The 16112-nt window shown below is 34.4% G+C and overlaps 1 protein-coding gene across 1 annotated transcript; it reads right to left on the reverse strand.

Moving 5' to 3' along the window:
- Nucleotides 1-13218: 13218 nt before the first annotated feature.
- On the reverse strand, nt 13219-15400 carry LOC116109672 (presenilin-like protein At1g08700). Its single transcript, XM_031395895.1, has 2 exons — nt 15047-15400; nt 13219-14548 (listed from the first exon to the last, which is right to left on the reverse strand). Exons 1-2 carry the CDS (start codon nt 15375-15377, stop codon nt 13536-13538), a joined length of 1344 nt encoding a protein of 447 aa, XP_031251755.1. The 5' UTR covers nt 15378-15400; the 3' UTR covers nt 13219-13535.
- Nucleotides 15401-16112: the final 712 nt, after the last annotated feature.

Consider the following 16112-nt stretch of genomic DNA (forward strand, 5'->3'; position numbering starts at 1 on the left):
ATTCACAGATCCAAAATAATACAAATATACAATATCATGATGAAATAGAAGACAGAGAAAGATAGGATGACTCTTAGTCTCTTACAGCAGTTTGTTACTCGCAGATGGCAGACGGTAGCTCGCAGATGGCAGACGGTAGCTCGCAGACAGCGGCAGATGTGAAGGCTGAACTCTGAACTGAAGTTAAAGTAGTGGCTGACGAATCTGGCAGACCAGCAACGGCAAGGAAGAAGCAGGCTTTTAGACGGCGAAGCTGAAGCTTGAAGGAGATTCACGAATGGAAGAGGCTGATTCACACTTGAAGGAAGAAATAGGAAGAAGCAGGCTTTTAGACGGCGAAGCTGAAGCTTGAAGGAGATTCACGAATGGAAGAGGCTGATCCACACTTGAGGGAAGAAATAGGAAGAAGCAGGCTGACCGCTGATTCACACTTGAAGGCTGAAGCTGAAGGAGATCGTGAATGGAGGAGATCGCGAATGGAGGAGATCGCGAACTGAACTGGAGGAGGCAAACCGAAGAAGCAAGCTGATTCACACTTGAAGGCTAAAGTTAAAGGAGATCGCAAATGGAGGAGATTACGAACTAAACTGGAGGAGGCAAACTGAAGAAGCAGGCTGATTCACACTTGAAGGCTGAAGCTGAAGGAGATCGCAAATGGAGGAGGAGGACTGAACTGAAATGGAGGAGGGCCAAACTGAAAAAAAAAAAAAAAGCAAATTGGAGGAGGGCCAAGCTGAAGGAGATCGCAGAGCAAAGTAGCAGCGCTGCAACTGAACCGCAAAAGCAAAAATAAAAATGGGTTAAACTTAAAAAAATTGGTTTGACACTTTGACCTTAGGGTTTGCTTTTCAATTTGTTAGTGGACCGGATGGGAGGTTGGACCAGTTGTAGATGTTATACCAGTTGGACCGTCGGTTTGCTACAGTGAGACGGTCCAACCACGGTTTGAAACAGCCTAACTCAAAATCCTGGTTTTGTACTCTTTACAACTCGAAAACTTCACCGAAACCCAGTCCGACCTGTTTGACTGCTTGGTCCGATTCGGGTTTCAAAACATTGGTCTTGCCTATCAAGTTTATTTTGATTCATGATATTCTTGTGTGACCTAACTTTACATGTGTCACAATTTCCTTATGTGGTCCTAAAAGGTTGTAAGGCTTTGTCTATGGTCCCCCAAGAAAGAGAAAAGATATGTTTGTAGTCCAACAAAAAGTTGGAATTCTTTTTGTCCTCCACGTGTTCGACTGTCAGGCTTATGCCTTTTACATTTTCATTTCATGTGTGTTCACAATGGATGTGTGCTTGCACACTTATGTCAGACATATGCATGTTGCATTTCATTTCGCATTTTACTTTGTGTGTGTGCACACCTTTCTGCTGTGCTAACATCGCATGTCTGACTCATTTTTCATAAGTTGCATTTTTATCCTTAACAGCTAAGATATTTTGTTTGCATCTTTTGTGCTATCATTTGGACCACTTACAAGTGTCCCAATATTCTTTAGTGGCCTAGGGAAAATCACCTTTTTCCTTTTTTGGTTGTGGTCCCAAAAAATAGATGGAATCTTTTTCATTTTTGGACCAACATATGTTAGCCCCTGTTTGCTGACTTGGCAAGAATTGGGGAGCACGAAATTGATCTATATCTTCTTCATTCTTGTTCATTTGTGAACTAACCTTTATGTTTTTTTTTTTTTTTTTTTTGCCTTGCGCTTTGAAACTTTCAGAGATTTTTTATATGATTTTGTGCTAAACGCTTATCATCCTTCATCTTTGTTAAGCTAAAAGAAAGTTCATCTTCTTCCTTGTTTGTTTTTCTTTTTGAAACTAAATATCTATTTCGTTGGTGCTCTGAATTTTTCAGAGAGTTGTTCTTGGTTAGGTTCTTTTATATGGGTTTGTGCTAGAAACCTTCTTGTTTATCTTCATTGTTGAATGGTAGCTGGAATGTGGTTCCTTTGCTGATGTTGGAGTGTGTCTTCAGCGACTGAAACTTGGGTGGAGCTCAAGCGTTTTCTAGGAGTGAACCTGGTGTGAAGAGATCTATGGTGCAACAAGACATTAGATATTCAGAGTGTGGTGCTAAGTATAAAGTTGAACAGTGAGTTCTTTTTACTGTATCTTAGATCAACTTTGAACTATATCTTGTAATGTTTGTTGATTAGTGGATTTGCTTTTATCTGGACGAGGCCCCATGGATGTAGGCTAAAAGTAGATTTAGCTAAACCATGTATGTGGCTATGTTCTTTACTTTCTGCACTTGTGTTTGATGTGGTTAAAAACTAGAAATCTCTTAATCAACTTGGTAAATCATTCCGCTGCACTTAAAATGGGTAATCCAAACCCAACATCTTTGTCTTGGGATGACATAACAGCTCTTAGATGCATCCCTAGACAACGCAAAGCCTTCTTGAACTCTGATTGGAGCTAACTGATGTAGGCTTACATCAGCCCTGATTTTTTAGGCATAACATCATGCATCATAGAGTTCTCTTACATGAACGATAATTAATTGCTGAGAGCAACTTTCAAGGTTTTAAAACCCGACTCGGGAGGTGGCCCATTCAGGCAATCAGGTCACTGGTTAACTATTAAACCAGCGGTTTAACCAATGTTTGACAGGTTTAAAATCTAGCAAACACACCCCTAATAAATACCATCAGACCCTATAGGTTTGAAATCTAGCAAACACAACACTTGGCCAAATGCAAATCGGCGATCGACTAGGAGAGCAGTAGCGACGCACCGAGGAGGGTAGATCGGGTGATGGGGAGGATGAATCGGTAGTTGGCAAGTTGAGGTATCGCCGGAAAATTGTAGATTAGTGGTGGAAGTCAAACGGCCGCAGTGGCTTTTTTTCGAGAGATGATTGTGGATCTTCGTGAACGACGGCAAGAGCTTGGGAGAAGGTAGATCGATGGCTGAGGAGGCCTATCAATGTCGGAGAGGGCCAATCGACACTGGGAAATGGAAGTAAAATTGTTGGACAACAAAATATCACGCGGCGGCAGGAGATGAAGCATCACGGCCCCAGAGAAAGTCAGAAGGTGGTTTCTGACAGTAAGGGAAGGTGGAAGGCCACCAAAAAAGGGGAGGTCATCACCGATTTGCATTTCGCTAGAGGGTGTGTTTGCTAGATTTCAAACCTTAAGGGACTGATGCGTATTAATCAGGGGTGTGTTTGCTAGATTTCAAACTTGAAACAGTTGAAAGGGTAACCCAACCCGGAGAAGGCCCCGGGTCCCGATCCAACCAGTTAAACTGGTCGAGCCAGTCTGGGTTTTAAAACCATGGCAACTTTTCAAGGTGGCCTTAGGTCCCTCGTAAAAGATTCACATTCACTACAGCAAATAATGAAAGAGGAAAAGATGTCGGAGAAAAATCAATGCATATTGACTAGAGTTGTTGTCTGTTATGAGATGTTTTAAATTGGGTACGAATAGACTCGTCTCACCCAAGATGTTTGGAAGCAATCAAAATTAGCTACAAAAAGTTAGGAACATTTTCCTATCACCAATCTGTTAACTCTCACCAGTATTTCACGTTGTGCTTTAATATTCTCTTAAAGCACGTATTGCCGATTCAACAATTTCTAATTAACAGATTGAGTAACAGATTATATATATATTAAAATATATTTTATTAATCAAAATATGTTAAAATGTCATACCAACTCAAATAGGCGACAAATCTAATCTGAGGTCAGCCTGAATAAATTAGATAGTCATTTTTGATAGATAATACTTGAATATTTGTGAGAGAGAACAACTATATAAATGTTAAACTTTAAATAATTTATAATCCAAAATTTATATGATATTGATGTGTTAACAACAGATTAATTATAAAAAAAAAAATTTTGTTCCATCATCCTATAATAAATGTAATAATTTAGGTCAATAATCATATTAATTAGAATTTCAACTTTGTAAATACAAAATTTGCTTATAATAATAAAATTGTTTACAACCATGGAAGGCACTTTTATCATTAATTTCCTTTTTCTAGTTTTTTTAAGATCAATATTCTTTCAACTTATTCGAGGTTGAAAATATTAGGTAGTAGTCGATTTGTAGAAATGAATGAGAATAACAATGGGATAATTATTTTCATTCTTAGATTATAATATATTTCAATACAGTAGCTAAAAGGGAGAAATAAAGTCAGCCACTAGAGTCATATTCAATTTTTAAACTGATATAGATAAAGCAAAAGCACGTCGAATATGATGAAAAGAGTGAAGTTAGATTTGTCTATCTATACATTATCTATACATATATAGAAAGAAATATATTACAGCTACAAATATAGTTAGGTAAAATTTTCTTTTAATTCTAAAATATTTGATAAAATTTGTCCCCTACATTTATCCATGTAGTCATGACAATAGGATTTATAAACACTAACGGTCGTATTTATGTCAAGATTCCTTGTTAGGAATATATAGGATTTCAGGTCGTATTTATGTCAAGATTCCTTGTTAGGAATATATAGGATTTCAGCAGTGACGTACTTCCTCTTCTTATGCACATGGTGCTAAACCAAGATTTAAAATAATAATAATATATGTAAGACAAACTATAACGGAGAGACAAGAGGGATTTACCAATAAAATTAATATGTTTAATTAGTAAGAGTATGTTAAAATGCCAGGTAACAAGGTGGTGTCTTCACCAATTTTATATGCTACCTATAGGATGGTAACATTTAATCCATCCACTTCTAGGGTTCTTGTTCATTTCTAGAACATTAAAGGTTGCGTGTGGAAGACATGATAGCATTGGATTGGATGATGTTGAGCCCTCATGTGTTTTGATGTGCGAAAACTAATCAAAAAGTTGATTGTTATCTACCAAACATGCAAAGGTATGACAAGAGTCATAACCAAAACAAAAAAAAAAAAAAAAATGCAGTTTTCCTAATTGGTATGGCTGTGCATGAAACTAGGAACGACCGTTCCTAGTTTCATAGAGTTGCCTAGAGAAGCATTCCTCACAACATGACCACATTCCGATGATTTTGCTCTCTTCTGCCCAAAATGATGTCAAGTCGCTCACAATGGCACGACCAAGTTGTACGACCGTTCCAAGTAAGTCAAAAGTCAAAGTACTCAAATTCAAATGATATCGCACTTTTGACAAATCTTGAAGATGAAGCTTTGAAGTTCAAGTGTTTCAAGCGAAACGATCATGTAGCACGATCATTTCCCACTCAAAGATCGTTCTTGGCAAAACGTCAACGTTCCAAGAAGTCGTTTATGCTTCTGGAATTTTTATGGATTTTAATGAGCCAATGGAACGACCATTCCATGTGGTGGAATGACCGTTTGCAATGGTGGCATGCCCGCTCGCGATGGTGGAACAGTCATTCCATAAACCTCAAAGCTGTACAAAAGTAACTATTATGTTTGGAACTACTGTTCACAATGGTGGAACGACCGTTCTTTTGGGTTCTATAGCTTTTTAGAGTTGCATCAAATACAACAATGGCTCTTTACTTCAAAGGAGAGAGACAAGCAATAAATAGAGTGTTTTATTGCAAAGAAAGATAGGAAGAATATTAAAGAAACAAAAGTCTTATAAAAAAACATTCTTACACGTAATCCCTTGAGCAAAAAATCCAAATCAATATTACTCTCTTGTACTCATATTAAAAACATTTGAGAGTATTATTCTTATTATGTGTTTAAGCCTAGTTTAAGAGGCAATCATTCACAAACTCTTATTCAAACATCTTGTGGGTGAAATCCTATAAATCTAGAGGCAAAATCATGCCAAACTATTGTAAGGGACGAAATCCTATCAAACTAGTGTAAAGGGCACAATCCGATTCTAGTGGAACTTCAAGGAGGTTTCCTTGAAGAAGTGAATGTAGGAGGCTTGTGGATATAGCTTCGATTCGAACCACTATAAATCTCTGAGCATTTCTTCTCTCTTAACTCATTTATTATTCCTTGCCTATTTACTTGAACATCGTTATCACTTGTTCTCATTCATTGCTCGTATTTATTGCTCTCTCATTTATTACTCGCCATTGTTTATCTTTATTGATCATCAACATTCTCATTTATTGCTTATCATTGTTGTTGTTTTAAGTCCTTAACTTGTGTGATTGGTAAAATTTTTTATTCTGCAATTATTTTCATTGATTCCTATTCAAACCCAACCCCCCACCCCCCCGGTGCTTCACAATTGGTATCAGAGCTTGGGCTCTTGTGTAGAAACCTAACGGTTTCAAGAGTTAATTGATCTATATATGGCTAATACATCAACACCTTTCTTTAATGAAAATCATTCTACTACAAGACCCTCGTGTTTTGTGGTGTAAACTACACATAATGGAGAATTAGAATAAGACTTCATATTAGATCCATAGATTACAATTTATGGAAAATAGTAGATCAAGGGAACTTCATTCCCATGGACCCTAATACAAATCTTCCAAAAGAAGCAGATGACTACATGGTAGATGATGGAAATAAATTAAGCTTAAATGAAAAGGCTTTAATATTTTGTTTTGTTCTCTTGATGCTACAGGGTTTGGAAGAGTTTCGACATGTGAAACGGCTAAAGATGCATGGGAAATTCTTCAAACAACTCATGAAGGAACAAGCCAAGTGAAGGAATATCAAAAAGTGAGATGTTATTCCGTGACTACAAGCTATTTGAGATGAAAACCGGAGAAAGCATCACCGACATGTACAAAAGGTTTTCCAACGTGATAAACGACCTCAAAGGTCTTGAAAAGAGTTTTGAAACTTTTGAGCTTGTGAAGAAAATCATTCGTTCATTGTTGGAAAGTTGGACAATAAAAGTCACTGCTATTGAAGAATCCAAGGATCTCACCAAAATGAAAATGGATGAGCTCATTGGTAGCTTATTGACTTTTGAGATGAAGAGAAAGCCAAAAGAAGAAGAAAGCAAACTAAGGAGGGAGATTGCCCTCAAGACAATAATTGAAGAAGAGGAAGGTAAGATAAGATCAACCTCTTGGCAAAAAGATTCACAAAATTTCTTGGAAGGAACAAAAGTTTCAAAAGAGAAACTTCCAAATGTTCAAACCAAGAAATGACGATGCAAAAGGCAAATTGGACATCATTTGCCATGAATGTAAGAAGTCGGGCCATATTTGTCAAGATTGTTGTCAAGTCAAATGGAAGAAGAAGGACAAAAAGAACAAATTCTACAAGAAAAAGGTTCTTGCAGCCACGTGGAGTGAAAGTGATGACTCAAGTGATGAAGATAAGTCAAATGAAGAGCAAGCCAACCTTTGTTTCATGGCCAACGAATGCAATTTGGAAGGAGACTCTGAATTTGAGTTAAATGACTCCAAACACTATTATTTCAATGAATTCCAATGTGCATTTGCGTCATTAACGAAAGAATATGAAAAAGTTTCCTTAAGAACCCGTGTTTTAAAGAAACAAACATGTACTTCAAAGGCACAATCCGATTCTAGTGAAATACAAGAAGGTTCCCTTAAAGAAGTGGATATAGGAGGCTTGTCAATATAGCTTCGAAACACCATAAATCTCTGAGCATTTCTTCTCTCTCAACTCATTTATTATTCCTTACATATTTACTTGAACATCATTGTCACTTCTTCTCATTCATTGCTTAATTTTTGCACTCTCATTTATTGCTCACCATTGTTTATGTTTATTGATCATTAACATTCTCATTTATTGTTATCATTGTTGTGGTTTTAAGTCCTTATAACTTGTGTGATTGGTGAAAATTTTTATTGCTTGGTTATTTTCGTTGATTCCTATTTACCCCCGTCTAGGAATATTTGCCTTATAGGGTTCTACAAATGAAAATAGGATTGAATTGTAATATTATTGTCTTGCCTTTGGTGAAGTACTGGATTGGATAAGAATATTTATATAATATTAATTCAAAACACTAAATAGAATTTAGTAATTGTTTTAGATTATTATACTATAACATTTAAAATTAATTACTATATAATTTGTTATATTAAATAATTAGTTATAATTATATATATTAAATAAAAAATATATCATTTTGTAATATTATCTTAATACAATATTAATTTTTATTTCAATATATATATTTTTAATTATGATATTTGTATAATTATTAATTATAATAAACATGAATGAGAAATATTTAATTATTAACAAATTTATGTTAATAAATTTATTAAAAATACTTTTTTATATTATAAATAAAATTTATTATTCATTTTAGTATTTTTTTATTTTAGATAATAAAATTTAATTGAGAACAATCTAATGAAATAAAATTACAGGTTCAATTATTTTGAAATATATAAATAAATTTTAATAAGTGTAAAAAAAAAACAAAAAAACAAAAAAAAAAACCTAATCATTTGGAACAATCCAATCCCAACCTCTTAGAAATACACTCAAACATGGGAATGGACTAAAAAAAAATTAGGGGTGAACGATTCCACGCATCCTGCAATTTTTTGGAGAATCGGAACCAGGAACCGCACAATACAGGTTCCCAGAAAAAGGAACCGGTTAAATTCAAGGAACCAGAACCTGAAATGCAAGTTTCGTTTCTTACCCAAGTAACCTGTAAAAAATCAATTACCCACCTATTAGTTTAAAAAATAATAAAAATACCTTAAAAGTTTACAAATACACCTTAACAAATTAAGAAAACCTGCATATAGCAGTTTTCAACTTTTGATTACTCATTTATTTGTGTCCAATGTGACTCATAAATATTATACTAAATTTCTAATCATTTAATTAAGTATTGTATTAATGTTTATAACGTAATGTTATAATTAATTAAGTAATCACACTATAAATTCATAATGTAATATTATCATTAATTAAATTTTTAATCAAATAATGTACTAATGTAGTAAATTACTAATATTTATAATGTAAGGTTATAATTGTATAATTAATTAAGTAATCATTTAACCATGTAATTTTATAATTAATTAAGTAATCATATTATAATATAATGTTATAATTCATTAAGTAATCATACTATAAATCTATAATCTACTGTTATAATTTATTAAATTTCTAATAGTTTAATAAAATATTGTATTAATGTAATAAATTACTAATGTTTATAATATAATGTCATAATTAATTAAGCAAACATACTATAAATCTATAATTTAATATTATAATTAATTAAATTTCTAATTATTTAATTAAGTATTATACTAATGTTTATAATAGAATGTTATAATTAATTAAGTAATCATTTAATTAGTAATATACTAATGTTTATCAATTTATCATGTATAATTAATTAATTAATTACTAATTTACTATAAATGTACTTAGAACTTGATGATTGAAATAAATAACCAAACATTATATTATTATTCAATCAAATATACTATTTTTTTTCAAAAATAATTCTTTTAATAATATTAAAACACTTTTAATTAGATTCTAATTCCAATTATACACTTAATTAATCAAAACTTTAATATTATAATATATTAAGTTTTTTATATGTAAAATTTTTTAAATATATATATATATTTGATTAGGGTATTATAATATATTAAAGTTTTTTATATGGTGTAATTTATACGTATAATTGTATATATATTTAATTAGGTTATTGTAAAAATTTAATTTTTTCCACTTTAAATTTTTTTATACATAAAATTACGATAGACCCCCCATTCTTCACAGATATTTTATTTCAACCTAGGTTCCAAAATAGGCTCCAATCCGGGTACCAGTCCTCGATTCCAAACAAGTTCCAAACCGGGTACCCGCCCTCCATTCCAAGCAGGTTTCAAATAAAGTACCTACTGCAGGTTCTTTTCCCAGGTTCCGGTTCCTCCACATGTAGGAATCGAAACTAGAAAAGTATAATATCGGTTCCAAAAAAATTGAAACCCGAACTTATCTGAATAGTGTCGGTTCCGGGTAGGTTCCTATTCCACCCGTAGGTTCTGATTCTACCTGCTACCCATGCTCACCCCTAAAAAAAATAGTCCAATTTCAACCCATAACCCCACTCTGCAAACGTACCCAACTGAGCAAAATGAATGTTTACTGTACACAATTCACTGTCTAAATATAATAAGAAATTAGCAACTTCATATTTGCTATGAGTAATCACTATCTTCACATCTTGATTTGTTTAGTAATCAGCAACAGATTATCATCAGTGACTGCAGATCTACAGATACCAGCAATGAATGACTTGAGATTATTCAAATTAAATTCTTCTGCAGGACTGCAAGTCATCGCAAGATGCAATATCTTGAGGCACCTTAAATCCATGTTTCAGAGGAATGAAATGCAAGCAACTCAGGAGTAATTTTTAAAGAAGAGGACAATGGGTGAATGGTTAACACTTTGGTGGCAACGAGTAGGGGTTAAAAAAAAAAAAAAAAAAAAAAAATTCATCTGGGTTCAGAGATCAGATAGAGATATTTTTTGGAAAACACATTTGAATTTGAGAAGTGATCTTGCAGGCAATAGGAGGAAAAGACCAAAAACCAAAATAAAGCAAACAGAGCACAAGCAAAAGAGAACAACTACCTATATAGAAGATTGGCCTGCAGCCTTTGAATTTTTAGTTTCACAAATTAAGATAGTTTAAATCAGAAGAACATTCAACCGATTTCTCGACAAAGAGTGAAAGAGTTTTAACTATCTATTGATGCAAATAGAAAAAATAACTGTTGCTTTCTTGCAGTCTAATAATGCAACAATACAAGCACTATGATTGAAATATCAAACAAATCTAATCACCCTACATTTACCCTATTGATGTGGTGAAAAAACAAGAAACTTAAGATTTGCAAGATAACCATGTATTTCAAGAATAATGAAAAACAAAAACAGGGAATACATCCAAATATCTACCAGTGTAATTGAAGAATTCATTAAGGCCTTCTCCATTCTTCTGGTTTCAGTTTGCAATTCTGCACCAACAATTGAATTTTGCAGGCAGCATCCTAGTCTGCTGAACATCTGGTTTATAAACTATTCACATTTATGATTTAAATAAACATCGCTTCAGATAATGAATTAAGTATGCTTAACTAATCAATATTACACATGTAGATGCCAGTCACTTCTCTTTCAATGTGATTGCCATGATTCACTAGCAATTAAATGCCAAGAAGATTGCAACTATGGCTACTAAATCTCTCTAAATGGCAATCTCCATTCTCAATATAACGCAAGTATCAACTCCATGAACAAGTTTATGCTAGTGTATTGAGCCTCAAAATACTTTTTATAATACCAAAAATGATTTCAAAAAGTCGAAACACACTTCATAGGATCTCTTTCAGAAAATCCTTTTAGATATTTTGATAAAAGATTTTCTCTTCAAAAGCACTATGAAACCCACCTTTAAAGTTCTCAGTGGACAGAAATCATCTTCCCCTAAATGCAATCCTTGGAATATAGTTGTGTGACTCGTGTAATATGACAGCTGACTCTAAAAATTGATTATTCTTCATACTCATTGCAATTACATGGATCTTTATGTTAAGAGAATTCCAAAGAGGCAAAAAAATAGTAAAATCACCAACATCACATAGACAAGGATCAAGTTGATAGGTTGCTCTGCGAATGGTTTTCTAGTATTTAACACTTCACTAGTGCAGCAGGATAAAAACCCATCTAACAGTAGAATTTTAAGTGAAAGAAGGAACAATCTAGCAAATGATACAAACATGAAAGAATTTGTCACAAATAAGCAAGTAATGAAACATGAATGAACTAGCATAAGAATAAACAAGAAAGCAGCTGATGTTATTCAAGACTGACAAATAAGAGCATATAGAGCAACAATTATTTGCTATCCACTCGAAATTATGCTAGTGTCCTGTTGCACCAAAGTTAAAATCTGTTGCAGAAGCCTCAAACTAATCATGTAAGATTGAAAATTTTAAAAAGGTAAAATGCATTATGGTAATGATAAAAATTATAAAAAAAACTGGAGCTCTTGTCCACCATCCTAATACTAGCAAGTCCATGCAATGCCAATTACCGGCAAGAGAGCTGCCAAAAATACTACAGAAGTTGGCAAACTAAGAAATTGACCAATTGTTTGTGCAGTTGGCAATCCGCTAACCAAGGAGTATCCCCACAATTCCTCAAGACTCTACAACTTTGCAAATTAATGAGGATACCGAACTCTATTTTATAGAGGAATTGTCTTAGTCATTTGGCCTCCTGAGAGAGCAAAATGTAATTCCAAATGAATAAATGCGATGGTGATGGTGATGGTGATGGTGATGGTGATGGTGATGGTGTTGGTGTTGGTGTTGGTGTTGGTGTTGGTGTTGGTGTTGGTGAGCCGTATAAAGACAAACAAGATTATGTTGCTCAAATATGGAGTCACAAAACAGCCCTAGACCATAAAATTAGAAAACTTTTAAGCACATAAGTAGAAATGTGTGTGTAAAGAAACTTCTATTTCTACCAACCATACCTTTGCTCAGATATTCATCATGCTCTGGCAAGCCTTTGACAAACTCATTGTTTAGGTTGCTCCAGAGAAAAAGTAAATAAATAGTAAGATAAATATTACACCCCTCATAAAACTAACAACCATAATGAATAAAAAATCAAAAACAAAAACAAAAGATCAAATTCTATATCAAATGATTACTCTAGTATCAAATGATTGAAAACAAAGAAAAATTACTTACAATACTCTAGGATCAAATGATTGAAAACAGCAAGGAAAGTCACAACTAAAGATTTCCTCCCACTGCATCATCATAAGGCTACACTAGAAGTTACTAAAATAAAGACAGAGATGCCATTAGGGGAACATAACACTTCATTCTCCTTCTATATCTTCTGAATGATAAAAAGAAGCTGCTAGAATGTTGTTTTAAAAGGACTGCTTCTTGTGAAGCAAACCTTGCTGAGCCGGGCTAATCTAGAGTCTGTCAGTTAATATGTTATTTTAAGGTTAGTTGTGAACTGAAACATTCACACCTCACTCCGTAGGTTTATATGCTTCTCCACTCTACAACTCGCATATTTCTGAACTAAGCAACTTAAAGAAAAAATGAATTCACATATAACATTTACATCTTTTAGAATAAAAGTGGTGAACAATATATGCCATATGAAAGATCTATATTGTTAAATAGTGCACATAACAAATGAGCAGCTTCAAGAATAGTAAAAGTAACAAGACAGTTGTAAGCAAATGCATATAGTTCAAGCAATTAATAGAAGTATCGACATTAGTGAATGAAGGTGAATTGACTCTTCTATTGAAAGTACACCATAAATATGTATATTAAAATGTGTTTCCTATGTAAATAAAATAAAATATATGTATCTTAATTTCAACATCTCTATCATCAGCTCTAAATTTTATATAAGGCCCAAAAGGCTAGTTACCAGATTGTCTTCGATATGCTGTACTATCTGGTCACAACCCAAATCAGGAGAAGCTTACACGAGCGCTGATGAAAGGTCAATCATGTAGGAACAATTTCCACTATGTATACAAAACTTATGTCTACAAAATTGTCATTTCTTTAAGCACTGTAATTTGTTTCAAAAAAATTAAGAATCAAAACATTATCAAGTTCGTTGCTGCACCAACAACAAAAGGTTCCATCAACAATCGAGTCAAGAAGTAAAATAGGATACCCAATGTAATGGATATGGGGAGGGCAGGAAGAGCTTGACGGCACACAGACAGCAAAATCAGAGTACACCCAAGTCCAGAAATAATTGCCAGATAACAAGCATATACAGTCATCAAATCATACATTGCAGCCCTCCCCACAAGAACACTGTAGAAAACAAAGTCTCCAAGACCAAGTTTGATACCTCTACTTGCTGCCACACCATCCTCCAAGGCATCCCTCCCTGTCGGCTCCCCCAACCCCATCAAATCAACAAGAGGCGACATCTCCTCCTCCACAACAATCTCATTTTCCCTATTGACAACCAATGTTGAATACTCGGATGATGAACCACTACTTGATCCATATCCTTCCCTCAAATGACCCACCAACGGCAACATCTCCACTGCATCGTCATTCGTTTCATGTTCGACACTCCCAAAACTATCAGCATTCACCACAGTATACTCAGGATTCCCACGGTTTTCTCTACGATCCACATTGTCCCTAGACACAGCTTGCAACTCCATAGACCCAGAATCCGAAACCCCACCTACCAAGTGCCCCACGCCTGACCTTCGGTTTCTCTCACTATTTGAAACAGCTGGCCGAGCTTCATAAACCAAAGCAGGAAGTTCCTCATCCCGGCTTGAGGCCAACTCCACCAACAACTTAAGTGGGCCACCAGGTGCCAAAACTGCAACCAAATCATAAACAGCTAATGCCACCAACAAAGCCCACGTAGTCCACTCAGGCAACTTCGTAAACCACGCTGCCACAATAATTCCCAAGCACACCATATACCCTTGCCTCAACACAATGGGTATCCCACCGGAAAACACCGACAACACACCCACAACAGTAAAATTAAAAAGCAGCACAAAACACGTTATAGAATCAACAGGTATCGAATAATGCTGAACGATTGACAAAAAGATCGAACCACCCATTGTACCTAACAAGGAACACAATAATGCTTCAAAATCAGTTTTTCCTTCTGGATGATCATACAAGGGATTCGAAAAACTTTACGAAAACCTAAATGAATTGATTTTTTTTGGAAATTGTCATTTCATAATATCATACCAAACACATTTTCAGATATTAAAATGATTGTGAAAGAACAGACATATTAAAAAGATCGAACCACCCAGTTTACCTAACATGGAACACAATAATACTTCACCATCAGTCTGACTGAATTGAATTTTTTTGAATATAATCCTAAAACTATTTCAAATACAGCTTTTCATTCTGGATAATAGTACAAGGAATACGAAAAACTTTACGAAATCCCAAATGAGTAGCAATGTTTTCGAATATAATCCTAAAAACTATCATTTCACAATATCATACCAAACACATTCTCAGATATTGAAAATAACGAAATAAAACTGAAATTGGGCAATCAAATAAAATACAAGGAAAAGAGTAATTGGAGAAAAAAAGATACCCAACACGAAAAAGGCGGAGAAGCGCATGTAATTCTTCAAGAAGTTGGTGAAATTGTAGTAATAAAGGATGACAAGCAAGAAGGTGACTATGGCAATGAGAACAACGAAGACAAGGGCATTGAGGAGGGCGCCTTCGAGCTTCTGGGAGGTGGAATCTTGGGGGTTTTCGATGTAGACGAGATTGGCGGCGGTGCGAATTGGAGGGTCAGAAAGGGGATTGGAAGAAGAGAGGGAATAAACTAAAAGAACAACAAGAAGCATGCAAAGAGACACCGGAGACATCACTCCGATGATCTCAGTACCCACTGACTCCAAGATGCTTGACTCCATTTGCCGGAATTATACGCCTTTGGTCAATACATTTTGGCAGTGGAGTGGGAATTCTTCAAATGCTTTCTTTAACTTTACTGTCTGTTATGGATGCTTTTTTATTTTTTTAATTTGGGGGTGTTTTAGTAACCCCATTGATTGGCATTTATTGTACGGTTCTGAAAATGTGATCTTAATCTCAATATTTATATTTATATTATTTTTAGAGTGCAACTAAAGATTTCCTCCCACTGCATCATCATAAGGCTACACTAGAAGTTACTAAAATAAAGACAGAGATGCCATTAGGGGAACATAACACTTCATTCTCCTTCTATATCTTCTGAATGATAAAAAGAAGCTGCTAGAATGTTGTTTTAAAAGGACTGCTTCTTGTGAAGCAAACCTTGCTGAGCCGGGCTAATCTAGAGTCTGTCAGTTAATATGTTATTTTAAGGTTAGTTGTGAACTGAAACATTCACACCTCACTCCGTAGGTTTATATGCTTCTCCACTCTACAACTCGCATATTTCTGAACTAAGCAACTTAAAGAAAAAATGAATTCACATATAACATTTACATCTTTTAGAATAAAAGTGGTGAACAATATATGCCATATGAAAGATCTATATTGTTAAATAGTGCACATAACAAATGAGCAGCTTCAAGAATAGTAAAAGTAACAAGACAGTTGTAAGCATATGCATATAGTTCAAGCAATTAATAGAAGTATCGACATTAGTGAATGAAGGTGAA

This window comes from Pistacia vera, unplaced genomic scaffold (genome assembly GCF_008641045.1).
Source record: "Pistacia vera cultivar Batoury unplaced genomic scaffold, PisVer_v2 Contig587, whole genome shotgun sequence".
Lineage (NCBI taxonomy): Eukaryota > Viridiplantae > Streptophyta > Magnoliopsida > Sapindales > Anacardiaceae > Pistacia > Pistacia vera.